At 41.9% G+C, this 16,407-nt stretch overlaps 1 protein-coding gene across 1 annotated transcript in view; it reads right to left on the bottom strand.

Annotated features, from left to right (window-relative positions):
* The window catches only part of LOC145356761 (sushi, von Willebrand factor type A, EGF and pentraxin domain-containing protein 1-like), a 105,784-nt gene that overhangs the window by 84,798 nt on the left and 4,579 nt on the right, over window positions 1–16,407 (bottom strand). Inside the window, exons 3-6 of the mRNA XM_080209628.1 lie at window positions 14,304–14,489; window positions 10,182–10,367; window positions 4,241–4,429; window positions 1,233–1,306 (exon numbers count right to left, since the gene is read on the bottom strand). Coding sequence (XP_080065754.1) covers window positions 1,233–1,306; window positions 4,241–4,429; window positions 10,182–10,367; window positions 14,304–14,489 — 635 coding nt within the window. The remainder of the gene's footprint in view (window positions 1–1,232; window positions 1,307–4,240; window positions 4,430–10,181; window positions 10,368–14,303; window positions 14,490–16,407) is intronic.

Below are 16,407 nucleotides of genomic sequence, written 5' to 3'. Positions count from 1 at the left end.
GAAACTTCTATCCACCATCTCAATGATCTCAAAAAATTCAGCAAGATTTTTCAGAAATGACTCTTGACAACTGTCTAATCAGCTCCTATTTGTCCTCTCTGCCCCTAACAACAGATTTCAGTGACCAACTCTGTTAGATTAACTCACTCCTTGTGAGTTTAATGCACTCTCTGGTATTTTAACCTACTCTCTGCAAGTTTAACCACCCTTCCTGGTGTGCTATGGCTATGGCTATGGGCCATTGGCTGACTTTTCTTCTGGAAAGGTAACAGTCTACCACCCGTCACCACCTCCCCCACCCCCTCAACACACACTTAAAATTGCAGCCATTTGTTTCAATACAGAACATTACAGTACATAAAGAAACAGGAGTCTTGTACTGATATATTTACAGTACACAATCTTCCACCTAACTTTTCAATAGGCAACATAAAGAAAAGGACTGGGCTGGATTTTATCACATGTCTGGAGATGGACTGGGAGACAGGAGGCCTTATAAAATATCTCAGAAAGTGTTGGGAGAGGAGCCTGACCACTTTCTGCTACCACAGGATATTTTCAGTGTTCAGATATGTTCAGGTGCCCAATAAAACCTATTGAGTGATCAATTAGGGCCATTTCCCAGCCCTGTCAGGAGATGTGCTATGCATGGGAAGACCACCAGGCAAACCACGGAGGTCCCTTAGAGTCATACAGCATAGAACGAGGCCCTTCAGCCCATCGGGTTTGTGCTGGCCACCAAGCTATTATAATCCCATTTTCCAGCACTCGGTCTGTAGCCTTGAGTGCTATGGCATTTCAAGTGCTCATCTTAAGTGTTGTGAGGGTGTGATATAAACGCAAGCTGTTCTTGTTCAGGAGAAAAGTAATCTCATCTCAGAAGATTAAACAAGCAGAGTGAATCCGTGATGCAACAGTTAGTTTGTGAAAAGTCTGTTTCCCATTCTATGTTTTATGTTTCGATTTGTGAATTGTTCAATCAAAATACAGACATTTTTTACTGCTACATTTAAAATTAAGTACTCTAACCTGACAGATCAAAATATTGTAAGGTCAGAGACTGACATAGCAAGCCAATACTCCAAAAGCTCAGGTCGATAATCAGTCATGATCTAAATGAATGGTGGAACAGGTTTGATGGCCTACTTCTGTTTCTATGTTCCTAAAATGGCCAATTATTTGAGATAGAAAAGCAATTAAGAGACTCTACAAAACATGGAAGTCTAACTTACCTCGACATGTTGGCACCTGACCATCCCAACCATCAGCTGTGCACACACGATGGTCCCTACCAACAATTTCGTACCTAAAAGACAAGGAACAGACACCATAGGAAGTCACAATTAAAATTACCTTATGTCAGCCAGTAAGCTGAAAGTGAAATAGATTAATGAACAGTTTGATGATCAAAACATACAATTGTAGACTCATGTATATTTGTGAAATAAAAAGGACAAGAATAAATTCAAGCCTACATTAACATTGGGATAGACCATGGGCAGAATTTACAAGAAAAGTTCTAAACGTCTAGCTCGCATGAAAATAGGAGAGTTGCAAATCCATTTTTTTGGGTGAGTTGTGAATTGTTCAATCAAAATACAGACATTTTTTACTGCTACATTTAAAATTAAGTACTCTAACCTGAGAGATCAAAATATTGTAAGGTCAGAGACTGACATAGCAAGCCAATACTCCAACAGCTCAGGTCGATAATCAGTCATGTGGACTAGACTGTTTCTCGCTACTACAGGCAGTGGGTGGGACTAAACGCACCAGCCAGCTTGGTCAGCCAGAGGGAGCTATTGCACATGTGCAGACCTCTGTGTTTGCATATGCACAATTACAACAGAAGAGGCCTGACAGAGAGAGAGCTGTCAGCCTCTATTGTTGCAGCCAGCCTCAACACAGCCCCTCTCCACAATCAGGATAGGGGGAGGAAATCATGGCCAATTGCAAGCCCCACTCCACCCAAAAGTATGGCCCCCACCTCTTCCCCACTGACCAGATGGATTGCACCACCCCCTCCCACACACTGTTTGCAGGCAGAGTGGCAGCAGGCAACCCCTCCATGCTTCCACAAATCATAGACAGAGTAGCAGCGGATCCCCCTCCCTCCCGATTGAGATGCCCCAGATTGGCCCCACACCTTCAGGTCTCGTCCCTTTCAGACTCTGCTCCCTCTAGCCGTCCCAGCGCTACCCAGTAGGCAGCACCAAGGTGCCTGGTGGACAGTGCCAAGGTGCCAGGTTGGCATTGCCAGGCTGGTACTGCCTTCTCCACCCCCCTTGCCCTGGATCTCCCTGGGGAACCTCAAAGGCAAGTGAGCCTGGACAATTGGACACCAGGCTTGCTAAACAGATGGAAATTAACATTTAAATATATATAAATAATTTATTCAGCCTTTCACCGGAAATTGGCGAGAGGCTGACCATGCCTGAAATCCAGTACCAGTAAGATTACGAGAGCTGAGAAATCGGACGCGATCCTGATTTTCTCGGCTCTCATGCGATTTTACAGGCTTGTCCCACCATCAAAAACTGTTGTAAGACTGTGGTAAAAAGTACTGATCAATATCATTAAGTTGCTAGTTACATGATGTATCTTAGCTCATGGAACAACCTCATCGCGCAAAAATGCAATTCTTAGATTTGGATTTATAGATTACCCAGAAATTGAATGTCTTCTTTTTAAAATACATTGTTAGAGGTCGAAGGGTTTGAACATTTTCAATTCATTTGTCATTTGTGGGAAATTCCCTGTATAAATTGCCCATAATTTAGCACTGACCAAGGTAATAAATTGCAAGTAAAAGTAAAGTCTACCAAGCCAGCTATAATCCAGTGCTGATGTGGAAAGCTCACACTAATGCTGCAGGGATGGCCATCATCAAAAATGCAATAAACCAATTATTCCCTCCTTAGGTTAGGCAAAAGTGCATTTTTGAACCAGCAAGGAGATAGTCATTCACCAAAACCACAAGATTAACCCTTTGCCTTTACTCTGCAATTTTTGTACCGAAATACTTACCCTTTGATGCAATAAAATTGAGCCTTACTTCCCAAAGAATCATTTGGTGCATGATAATATCCTCCCAAAATCTCTCCCGGATTACCACAGTGTCTTGCTACACAAGTATTAAAAAGGGTAAACATAAGAATGTTAGAAAATATCCAAGATTTCCAATAAATTTAGCACAATTCACAGTAATGTAACATTAAGAAGAAAAACTAGTATTTAATTTTTTCAATTACGCAGGTGTTGGCTAGGGAACTATAAGATTCACTGCTTTGATGTGACACCTTCCCAAAATCACTTGTTCACTGCTATTTCAAACCACGAACAGCAAAAACATTGCACAATGTTTCCGAAGAATAGCAGTGCAGTCCTCCCTCCATAATGCACTGGACTATCAGCCTTGACTATAAGTCGAAATCATCAGTTGAGGTTTGAAACATTATCTTTGGAATTTGGAGATGACTGAAAACAAGCTGGAGTCTACTTAAGCATTTCAGCCAAGGGTTCACCATCTCTTCCCATGCCAAGGTTACTTATAAGCTTCCCTTTTTCTGGGAGTGGTGTGGGGGCAATAACTCCAAACTGGTTTCAAATAAAGCAACTCATAAAAAATCTCTAGCGAGTTGGAAGCAGGTTTGTATAAAGTAGGCTTCATAGATTCATTTCTGTAACTCTTGAGAATTACAGCCTCAGGATCATGGTGTAGGTTGGTGATGTTATAATGTTGGAGTTAAAAATTGGGGTTTACAAATGCATCAGGTGTCAGTGTGATAACTTCCACGATTTACATGGGAATCCATCATTGACCTCCCTATGGGACTCGTGGAATACAAGTTCCTGTGTAATAGGCAACGGCCTAACCAGGTGAAACTTGTATCCTGCGTCATTGATAAGGCAGACCCGTGGGCGGGTCCAATATTTTATTGTCATGATGGGACTCATGTACCACAAGGTTATGGTTCAACTTTTGCTTTGATAAATAAAACATCGTTCCTTTCCAGTTGGCTTCCTGAGTTATTACAGTCATCAACTGCAAGATGCCTCGGTGTCTCTCACCCATGGTCGCATTGGTAAGATGCTCTTTCGGAGAGTCACTGCAGACCTGATAGGCCAGTTGGCCTCTTTCCTTATGTTCTGTAAAGATTCTATGGAACAGTACCTGGACAAGCTCTCACTGGAAAAGATAGGGAGGGAAGTACACAAAAAAAAATTACTGAATACTTACGTTCACAAGCAGTCTGCAATTCTGTCCAGGTTAAATCATGTTTACAGACAACATATCTTGATCCTCCCTCCTTAAGTCTGTAGCCACGTTCACATCTGTAAGCCACCTTACTACCCGCAATAAATGGTTTCTGGGGAGTTTTTCCTATTGGTAAACCATGTTCCAATTTTGGAGGGTTGCCACAGATACCTTCAAAAGAAAATCAAATTTACACATACAGTTTTTAACAATAACGTCAACCATGTATCTGTCCATTTCACCAGCTTGTCCAAATCCTCCCCATTGTTTACTACATTTCCTACTTTCATGTCATCTTCAAACTTTGGAATTATGTCCCATATACAAGTTCAGGTCATTAATATAGATCAAAAAAGTGCAGGATCCTAATACTGGCCCCAGGGGAACACTATGGCAGACTTCCCTCCAGTCTGAAAAACAACTGCTCACTACTATTCTCTGCTTTCTTCCCCTTAGCCAATGTTATATCCAAACTGTCATTCTCCCTTTAATCCCAATTAAAATTTAGCTAAGAAATCTGTTACGTGGTACCTTATGAAATGCCTTTTGATGCCAAATATGCTATAGCGTGTCAGTTACAGTTCAGTCAATCGGCAAAAGCCTTTGTAGTCATACATAGGTTAATAGAAAATCTTTATTGATTCTTAGAACTATTTACAAAATACAGTAAAGAGAACAAGCTCAGAGCCAATTCCATGCTTGTTTGTACACACAGCTCTATCCAACTGCAAACTGACTCCTGAGAGCAGGTCATGTGCTCCTTACATCATTGTATGGGCAGTTCTGTACTCAGTCTATATTAGCTGTCTATGTGCCAGATGCTTACTACAGAATACACAGCATCAGCCTCATTAGCCTCATCATTCCCCCCTACAACTTCTTCAAAGAACCCGGGTTCAAATCCAGCCTCAGGTGATTGACTAAGTGGAGTTTGCACATTCTCCCTGCATCTGCATGGATTTCCTCTGTGCATTCCAGTTCACCCCACAGTCCAAAGATGTGAGGGTTAGGTTGAATGGCCATGCTAAATTGCCCCTTAGTGTCAGGGGATTAGCAGGGTAAATGCATTGGGCTGTCAGGATGGGCCTGGGTGGGATTGTTGTTAGTGCAGGCTTGATAGGCTGAATGGCTTCTTTCTACACTGTAGGGATTCATTGATTCTAATCATGATCAAGTTGCTCAAACACAATTTTCCTTTAACAAATTTAAGCTGGTTTTCACTTATTGATTCATACTTTTACAAATACCAAATTAATTTTATGCTGGATTATTGTCTCTAAAAATAAACAGATCTAATTTGCAACTTCTTGCAGGGCAAACAAATGAACTTTGTCTCAAAATAGACCCTACCATTGGTTCCAATCATTTGTCAAGATCTACCTTCACAGTTCCACAGAAAATTTGCACACAGTCAGAGCTCTTTGAACTGGTGTTGTAGACATAAAATCAAAAGCACGACTGATTGTCTGGCATTCACTATGTTAAAGTGATATTTCTTTCAGTCAGTAGTTCTGTCATGGTTTTTAGCGATGGCAATGAAGACACTTCCCAATGCTGAATCCACATACTGAATACTTCAGTGTTGTACAAAGAAAAAAGAACAAAGAAAATTACAGCACAGAGGGAGGCCCTTTGCCTCTCCAAGCCTGTACTGACCATGCTACCCGACTTAATTAAAACCCCCTATCCTTCCGGGGATCATATCCCTCTATTCCCATCCTATTCATGTACTTATCAAGATGCCCCTTAAAAGTCACTACTGTACTCGCTTCCACAATCTTCCCTGGCAACGAGTTCCAGACACCCACGACTCTTTTTGTAAAAAAATCTGCCTCGTACATCTCCTTTAAAACTTGCCCCTTGCACCTTAAACCTATGCTCCCTAGTAATTGACTCTTCCACCCTAGGAAAAAGTTTCTGACTGTCCGCTTTGTCCATGCCTCTCATAATCTTGTGGACTTCTATCAGGTCTGCCCTCAACCTCCATCGCTCCAGTAAGAACAAACCAAGTTTCTCCAACCTCTTGTCATAGCTAATGCCCTCCATACCAGGCAAAATCTTTTCTGTACCCTCTCCAAAGCCTCCAAATCCTTCTGGTAGTGTGGCAACCAGAATTGAACATTATATTCCAAGTGCGGTCTAAATAAGGTTCTATAAAGCTACAACATGACTTGCCAATTTTTAAACTCAGTACCCCGGCTGATGAAAGCAAGCATGCCGCATGCCTTCTTCTCCACCTGCATTGCCACTTTCAGTGACCTGTATACCTGTACACCCTGATCCCTTTGCCTATCAATACTAAGGGTTCTGCCATTTACTATATATTTCCGATCTGTACTAGACCTTCCAAAGTGCATTACCTCACATTCGTCTGGATTAAACTCCATTTTCCATCTCTCCGTCCAAGTCTCCAACTGATCTATAACTGCTGTTTCCATTGAAAATCCTCATTGCTATCTGCAAATCCTGTGTCGTTCACAAACTTACTAATCAATCCAGTTACATTTTCCTGCAAATCATTTATATATATTACAAACAGCAAAAAGTCCCAGAACTGATCCCTGAGGAACACCACTTGTCACAGCCCTCCATTGAGAAACACATCCTTCCACTGCTACCCTCTGTCTTCTTTGATCGAGCCAGTTTTGTAACCACCTTGCCAGCTCACCTCTAATCCCATGCAACTTCACCTTCTGCACCAGTCTGCCATGAGGGATCTTGTCAAAGGCCTTACTGAAGTCCATGAAGAAAACATCTACTGCCCTACCCTCATCAATCACCTTCGTCACTTCCTCGAAAAACTCAATCAAGTTCGTGAGACACGACTTGCCCTTCACAAAACCATGTTGCCTCTCATGAATACGTCCATTTACATTCAAGTGGGAATAAAGCCTGGCTCGAAGAATCCTCTCCAATAATTTCCCTACACTGACATAAGGCTCACCGACCTTTAATTAATTGGATTATTCTTGCTACCCTTCTTAAATAAAGGAACAACATTGGCTATTCTCGAATCCTCTGGGACTTCCCTATAGCCAGTGAGGATGCAAAGATTTCTCTCGAGGCCCCAGCAATTTCCTCCCTTGCCTCTCTCAGTATTCTGGGTATATCCCATCAGGCCCTGGGACTTGTCTACCTAAACGTTTCTCAAGAACCCCAATATCTCCTCGTTTTTGATCTCAACATGACTCAAAACTATCTACATATCCTTTCCCAGACTCATCATCCACCAAGTCCTTTGGTGAACACTGATGCAAAGTACTCATTTAATACCTTGCCCATTTCCTCTGGTTCTATGCATAGATTCTCTCCCTTGTCCTTTAGTGGACCAACCCTCTCCCTGGTTACCCTCTTGCTTCTTATACATGTATAAAAAGCCTTGCGATTTTCCTTAATCCTGCTGGCCAATGCTTTTTCATGAGCCCTTTTAGCCCTTCTTATTCCTTGCTCAAGTTTCTTTCCACTTTCCTTATATTCTACACTTGCTTCATGCATTCCCAGCCTCCCAGCTTTGACAAATGCTTCCTTTTTCTCTTTAACTAGGCTCACAATATCTCTCGTTATCCAAGGTTCCCTAAACTTACCATACTTATTCTTTATCCTTATAGGAATGTGCCGGTCCTGAATCCCCATCAACTTACACTTGAAAGCCTCCCATATGCCAATGTTGATTTGCCCTCAAACATCTGCCCCCAATCTACATTCTTCAATTCCTGCCTAATATTGTTGTAATTAGCCTTCCCCCAATTTAGCACTTTAACTTGAGGACTACATTATCTTTATCCATCAGTACCTTAAAGCTTACTGAATTGTGGTCACTGTTCCCGAACTGCTCCCCTTCTGAAACGTCGACCACTTGACAAGCCTCATTCCCCAATACCAGGTCTAGTACTTTGATGTTGCTACAGACCTTGTACTTAGAAGACACCTATACCCATCTGTTTTCCTCTAGTGCTTCTCCAACTCGCTTCAACGTGGGTAAGTGCCAGATATATACATACAAAGGGACAAAATGCTATATTTTGAACAGGTGCCCACTCCAATGCTGCTTTTTGGTACTAGCTGTTTGTTTTTTAAAATTACTTTATGGAATGTGAGCATTGCTGGCAATTGGGGCAGCATGGTGGATAGTGGTTAGCACTGCTGCCTCACAGTGCCAGAGACCTGGGTTCAATTCCGCCCTCGGGTGACTGTGTGTTGAGTTTGCACCTTCTTCCCATGTCTATGTGGGTTTCCTCCAAATGTTATGGTTTCCTCCCAGAGTGCGAAGATGTGAGGGTTAGATTGATTGGCCAGGCTAAACTGACCCTAGTGTCAGGGGGATTAGATTAGCAGGGTAAATGTGTGGGATACAGCCTGGGTAGGATGTGGTTGATACAGACTAGGTGGGCCAAATGACCTTCTTCTATACTATAGGGATTCCATGATACTTGCCCTGAGAAGGTGGTGGTGAGCTGCCGTTTTGATCTGGTGCAGTCCATGTGGTGTGGGTACACCCACAGAGCTGTTAGAGAGAAAACTGCAGGTTTTTGACACAGCAACTAAGAAGGACTGGCCATATAGTCCCAAGTCAGGATGGTGTACAGCTTGGAGGACAACCTATAAATGGTTGTGTTGCCTATGTCCTTCTGGGTGGTACTTACCGTGGGTTTAGAAGGGGAGGTGATGGCTTGGTGATATTATCACTAGGCTATTAATTCAGAAATTCAGCTAATGTTCTGGATGCCTGGATTCGAATCCCGCCACAGCAGATAGTGGAATTTGAATTCAAAGAATCTACTGATTATTACAAAACCATTGCCAATTGTCAGAAAAACCCATCTGGTTCATTAATGTCCTTCAGGGAAAGAAATCTGCCATTCTTACCCATTTTAGCCTACATGTGACTCCAAAGCCATAGCAGTGTGGTTGACTCTCAGCTGCCCTCTGAAATGGCCAAGCAAAACTAGCGACAACCATGTTCCACAAATGAATTTAAAAAGGTGTCATCAAAGGAGGCTTGGCTGGCTACTGCAGTGCATTTTATGTATGGTACATACTGTCACCACTATTGTGTGAAGTTGGAGAGAGTGAGTGTTTGAGGGGGTGAATATGGTACTGATCAAGCTGGCTTCTTTGTCCTAGATGGGATTGGGCTTCTTAAGAGGAACTGGAGCTGAACTCATCCAGGCAAATGGAGATTATTCCAACACAATGTTAACTTGAGCCCTTTGGATGGTGGACAGGCTATGGGGAGTTAAGAGGTGTGTCTTTAACCAGTCAAGAGATGGCCTTGTAGCAACAGTATTTATACGGCTAGTCCCATTAACTGGTCAATGGTAAATTTCAGAATGTTGTCACTGAGGGCTTCAGCAATGGTAATATCACTGAATGTTGAGGGAAATGGTTAGATTCTCTCTTGTCGGAGATGGTCATTGCCTGGCCCCAGTGTGGCACAAATTTTACTTGCCATTTCTTTGCCCAAGCCTGGATATTCAGGTCATACTGCACATGGACTCCTCAGTATCTGAAGAGTCACGATGATAATGAACACTTTGTAATCATCAGTGAACATCCTCACTTTTGACCTAATGAGGAAAGGAAGATCATTGAAAAACAGGTGAAGATAACTGCAGTATGTTCCTGGATTCTAGGTGGTCCAGATACAATTATGAAATAAAATATTGCAAGTGATTTTCTCCTCATTTGTAATAAATGTGGGAAATCTTTGCAGCATTGATACCTGAATAAAAGATTAAAACTTTCCTCATAAGAAATGTCATTTCTGAAACAACTTGTAAAATTGAACGTAAAGAAAGAAATCAAGATTCTATAATCATTTGGCAAACATCCAAACATTCAGATGTTTAGAAACTTGCAGCAGATTTCACCGAAAGTCCATTCACATTTTTTAATTCTATTAATTGAAGAGACATTTACAAACCTGATATGCACTTAGGTGGCTGGGGCACAAATACATTATCCTCACTGCATTGAATGACACTGTTGCCAACCATATTAAAGCCCTCAAGACAGGCATAGGTGATCGTATCTCGATATTTATAGATTGGTTGAATTTCTTCTACAATGTGACCATTTGCGATCATTTCAGGGAGTTGACATCTAATAGCTGGTAACAAAACAATGCAAGAGTCATGCCTTGGAAATTAATTGCAGTTAAGATATTATCAAGACAACTACTCTGATTTTTGCTTACCTGTGGAATGTAAAATTTGCAGCAAAAGAGCTTTGTGTTATTAATACCTTCACCTCTTTCTCATTTAACTGCTGCCCATGGTGACAACATCCGCAGACATTGGGTCACCTTAAAATTGCAAGCTGAAAACTCCTGCTTAATGTCTCCAATACCTTCTTCAAAGTTCACAACCGCTTGTGTGTTGTCAAATCACAAATCTGTCAGATTGTCAGAGAAAACTAATTGGCTCACTAAGCTCCTACAGGGAAAGAAACCAGCCATTAATACTGGCTTTAGCCTAAATGTGACTCCCGTCTCACTCCAATATGACTGATTCTTAAATACCTTCTGAAAGTGGCCTAACAAGTCACTCAGTTGTATCAATGTACAGCTGCTGCTCAATTGCAAAGTTCACCGCATTCTCCAAGCCACAAAGATCTTACATCTCAGACAGTTAATTTTATAACTTCACTGGGAAGAAAATACGTTGAAGAAAAAAATGACTATATTGTACCTTTACAAGTGTGCAGGGCTGCATCTCTTAATAAATGTTGATTTGGTTCAGATTCTAGCAGACTCACCAATGAGTCAAGAGACTATCGGTTCAAACCCATCTCGGAACTGGGTATACAGTTTAGGTTGGCCTCCAGTGCAGCATTCACCTGATGAAGGGGCAGCGTTCCGAAACCTCGTGATTCCAAATAAACTGGTTGAAATTTAACCTGGTGTTGTGAGACTTCTTACTGTGTCCAAAGCAATACTGAGAGAATACTATTCAATTTCAGGTGTTATTCCTTTGGATGAGACAGCAGATTGTCTTCCTATTTATATTGTTAAAAGGTCCCATATGTTCCAAACAGTCTACTATTATTCTATCAGCATAAAGATTTGTTGTTCCATTGGCTTTTTGAGGGAATTATGTTACAGCACCAGTAATTAACTGTTGCAATGTAAAACTGTACCACATCAAGCTTGAATGTTACAGGTAAGTGAGGACATGGTTCTGAGCCAAGAGCAATGTCATGCTTGTAATGGTAATCATTTTTTAATAATAAGCAAACTGTCAGCCAGAGCATTGCAGCAACATAAATGTTACCAACTTTTGGAATTAAGAAAGCTTCTCTGTTCTACGAGCTTATTTACAATTAGGTAGAACTTGGAAAAATTAATAATTTCATTTTCAGACCCACTTAGACTAATGATTCAAGGAGTTTACCTGTTTTGGCAAATCGCTCCCTTCCGTTTGCAAAATTTTCTTATATAGATTAAATAAACATCTGGTACTAGAGTTCTCTGAGGACAATATTCTGATGTTCAACTACAAGTCCATGCTCAGTGGTTTTCCACCAGTCAGTATCTCAGTAATGGTTCTGCTGATGGAGCCATGCACACTTCCCAATGCTAAATTCACATACCAAGTATTTGGCTCCTAGCATTTACATTGTACCGTGAATTTGCTTTAGCCCTCTTAATTGGAAAACACCTATGCCCATTTCCTCTCTTGCTGGTGCCTTCCAACTAGCCTCAACCTGTAGAAGTGCTCAGTAAGTGGCAAACTATCATGGTCAGAAACAGATGTCTAATACGGTACCGCTTTTGAATTTGTTCTGTCTGCTTTTGGAATTCTCGCGTGGGATGTGAATGTCCCTGAAAGGACCAGTTTTTGTTGCCCATCCCTAATTTCTTTAAGGAAGGTGATGATGAGCTGTTTTTGTGAACTCTGCAGTCCATCTGGTGTGGATACTCACATGGTGCTGATAGAAAGAGTGTTCTAGGGTTCTGATCCAACAGTTTGTCATTGAACAATATATTTCCCAATCAGAACAACATGTGGTAAGCATGGGAATTTCCAATTGGTGGTGCCTCCATACATCTGCTGCCATTATCCTTAGAGCTGGTAGCACTTGCAGGTTCAGAAGGTGCTGGTGAAGGTAGGGCAGTGAATCTTACAAATGGTGCACACTGCTCCTATTGTTTGCTGACAGTGAAGGGTGCAAGTATTTATGGTGGTGAATGGGGTTCTGATCAAACAGACTGCTTTTTCCTGGATTGTGCTGTGTTTCTTGAGTGATGTTGGAGCTGCAGTCATACTGACAAGTGGAGAACATTCCATCATACTCCCAGCCTGCACTTTGTAAATGGTGGACCATACTGGGGAGGCAGGAAGTGAATCATTCGACACAGAACTTCCAGCCTCTGAGCTGATCTTGCAGCCATGTATTTATGTGGTTGGTCCGGTTAAGATTCTGGTCAATGGTTATTCCCAGGATATTGATGATAACCACTGCTGCAATGGCAATGCCTTTCAATGTGAAGGGGAGATGATTAGATTTTTTCTTGTTAAAAATGGTCATTGCTGACACTTAGCTAGTGCTCATGTTAGTAGCCACTTATCAGTTCAAGCCTTACTGTTTTCCGTGTCTTGTTACATGTGGGCATGGACTGCTTCAGTATCTGAGGAGTTGCTAATGTTACTGAAATGTTATGGGATTACCAGTGAACATACCTATATCTGATTTTATGATGGAGGGAAAATCATTGACAAAGTAATAAGGTATTTAGTTGGTTTTAGATTCTGGGTGGTTTAGGTTCACTTATGAAACAACATTTTGCAAGTGAATTTCCCCTCATTTTTATTAATGAGGTCATCTTCTTTGGCACAGACACCTAGATAAAGGATCAACATTAAACCACTCTGTTCTCTTTACTCATTCAGCAATTGAAAAGTAGTCATTTTTAAATTCATTTATGGATGGGGGCATTGCTGGCAAGGCCAGCATTTATTGTCCATCCCTAACAGCTCTTGAGAAGGTGGTGATGAGCCACCTTTTTGACGGGCTGCAGCCCGTTTGGCATAGGTACATCCACAGTGCTGTTAGGGAGGGAGCTCCAGGATTTTCACCCAGCGACAGTGAAGGAACTGTGATATATTCTCAAGTCAGAATGGTGAGGGGCTTAGAGAAGACCTTCCAGTTGATGGTGCTCCCCTGTGCCTGCTGCCTTTGTCCTTCTAGATGGTAATGGTCGTGAGTTTGGAAGGTGCTGTCGAAGAAGTCTTGGCGTGTCCCTGCAGTGCATCTTGTAGGTACACACAGTTTACTGGTGGTGGATGCAGTAAGTCTTTGTGGAAGGCTGCTTTACCGTGGATGGTGTTAAGCTTTTTGAGAGTTATTGGAGCTGCACTCATCCAGGCAACTGAGAAGTATTCCAGCACACTCCTGACTTGTGTCTTGTAGGTGGTGGACAAGTTTTGAGAAGTTAAAGGTGAGTTAGTCACCACAGGATTCCCAGCCTCTGATCTGCTATTGTAGCCATAATATTTATTTGGCTAGTCCAGTTCAGCTTCTGGTCAATGGTAAACCCCAAGATGTTGACAGTGGGGATTGAGCTATCATTATGTCAAATGAATAGAACGGCCAAATGGTTAGATTCTCTCCTGTTGGAGGTGGCCATTTCCTGGCAGTTGTGTGGCCTGAATTTTATTTGCAAATTGGCAGCCCCAGTCTGGATATTGAGCACATCTTGCTGCATTTGGACATGGACTGCTTCAGGATCTGAGGAACCGGGAATGATGCTAGAAATTGTGCAATCATCAGAAAACATCTCCATGTCTGACCTTACGATGGAAGGAAGGTCATTGATGAAGCAGCTGAAGATGGCTGGGCCTAGGACACTATCCTGCTAAACTCTGCCCTGGAATTGAGATGACTGTTGTTTCTAAAACCATGTGCAGGGTTGAAGAGCAAAAGGAAAGAAATTATCAGGAAAAAACTTGCATAACAACATTCAGGTGTTTACATAGCTTTAACAAGTATGATCAAAAGTTAACTCACAATCTTTGATTCTATTAAGTAAGTGCTGTTTACTCACGTGGTTTGCACTTAGGTGGTGAAGGCACAAATTCGTTATTCTCACCGCATTCAATTACACTGTTGCCAACCATTTCAAAACCTTCATTACAGGCATAGGTGACTGTCTCTCGATATTTATAGGTTGGCCCAAATCCTGCTTTAATGTGACCATTTGCGATCGATGCAGGGCGACGGCAGCTAACAGCTGGTAAAAGAACAACGCAGGAATCATCCCTCAGTTAGTAATTGCAGTTATGGCATTATCAAGACAACTACTTTGATTTTTCCTCACCTGTGGAACGTATTTGTGAAAAATTGCAGCAAAAAAGCTCTGTGTTGTTAATACCTTGATCTATCGTTGGGCCTCACCTCTTTCTTATCTAACTGCTGTCCATGGTGACAACACTGGGTCACCATAAAACTGCATGCTGATAACTCCTGCCCTACATCGCCAACACTTTCTTCAAAGTTCACAACCACTTCTGTGTTGTCAGGTCACAAATCTGTCAGAGAAATCTAACTGGCTCACCAAGATCCTATAGGAAAAGAAACCGGCCACTGATTCTGGCTTTAGCCTAGCTGTAACTCCCGTCTCACTCCAACATGACCGATTCTTAAATACCCTCTGAAAGTGGCCTAATAAGTCACTCAGTTGTATTAACGTACTGCTCCTGCTCAGTTACAAAGCACATCACTGCATTCCCGGAGCAACATGTATCCTATTTACCAGCCAGTCAATTTTATAACTTTATTGGGAATAAAATACATACATCAAAGAATGAGTACCTTTACAAATGTGCGGGGCTGCATCTCTTAATAAGTAATTACCTGCTTCATTTTCTTGCAATCTCAAAGCTGGATCTAAACGTTATCAGTTTAAAACCCACTCCAGGACTGGGGCACATAATTTAGTTTCACACCCAGTGCTGTACTGAGAGAATGTTATTCTATAAGAAGCGTCATTCCTTCATTTGAGACATTGGGTTATCTTCCTATGCACGTTGTTAAATGGTCCCCCATGTTGCAAGTAGTCCCCTTTTCCTCTAGCAGCATAAAGGTTTATTGCACCATTGAATATTGCACGAGTTGCTTTACATCACCTGTTATCTAACTGTTGCATTGTCAAACTGTACTAAATCTTGCTGAAATTCCTGAATGTTACAATCAGGCAAATTGGAATGTGACAGTTCTACACTAAGAGCAGGATGAGCTTGAAGAACACTTTATACACTATGCAATAGCAGAATTTCTTGTAATGTTGATGGCTAGCCCTTTATATAATGCTTAAATTATTTTTAACAATGATCAGACTGTCAGCAGGAGAGCGATAGAATCAGATATATTACAATCTTCAGGACAGTTTCTCTGTTTACAATTTATTTACGATTAAACGTAAACTGCACAATTTTAGCAGTTTAGAGGAACAGAAAGTGTAACATCTCCAGAAAATTTCTCATTCACTATGATTAAATGAATACGCCTGGTAGTAGAGACATAGTATTCTGTTGCACAAACACAAAGGGTGCTCTACTGAAGATGATCAGCCACTTTGGGGTGCACCGCACAGGCGCTCACTTCTGTCGTGGGCTGTGGCGTAACATGTTGAAAAGGAAGCTCCCAGGAGTATCCCCAGTGACTGCCAGAAGCAACAGAGTGCGCACTCTCCTGATATCACTGAGCTCCACCACATGACAAATATTTATTAGGTTTGGACCATGCACGTTGCTCACAAAAGGTCAAGTGTTCAGCTACATGATAAACTTTTGTGCAGACATCCACTTTGCAGATAAAATAATATTGAAGAGCGCTTGCTATTGCAATGCCTGAGAATACACTGGAGTGCTTCTGGAGGTATTGTGACCCCCGAGTCGATTTTTTTTTAGGTAGTGTTGCAGCACCTCCACAAGGAAGGCAGAGCAATAGGTCACACAAAGGCAGCACGTGCATGAGGGCAGCAGTTGCATTGCCTCTGGGTCTGAAGCACAACAGGGAGATGGAGCAGAGGCTGCAGAGAAGACAAACTCTGCACAGTACCAATCAATCAATCAACTTGGAGCTGGACCCCTCCATTCTCCTTTCCAGGGGCAGGATGCACTGTCTGGCAAGTCAGCCAATGCACCTGG

This window comes from Carcharhinus amblyrhynchos, chromosome 22, assembly GCF_965287045.1.
Source record: "Carcharhinus amblyrhynchos chromosome 22, sCarAmb.v2.hapA, whole genome shotgun sequence".
Taxonomy (NCBI): domain Eukaryota; kingdom Metazoa; phylum Chordata; class Chondrichthyes; order Carcharhiniformes; family Carcharhinidae; genus Carcharhinus; species Carcharhinus amblyrhynchos.
Note: the sequence above shows the minus strand (reverse complement) of the source record. Positions and strands in the feature narration are given on the sequence as shown.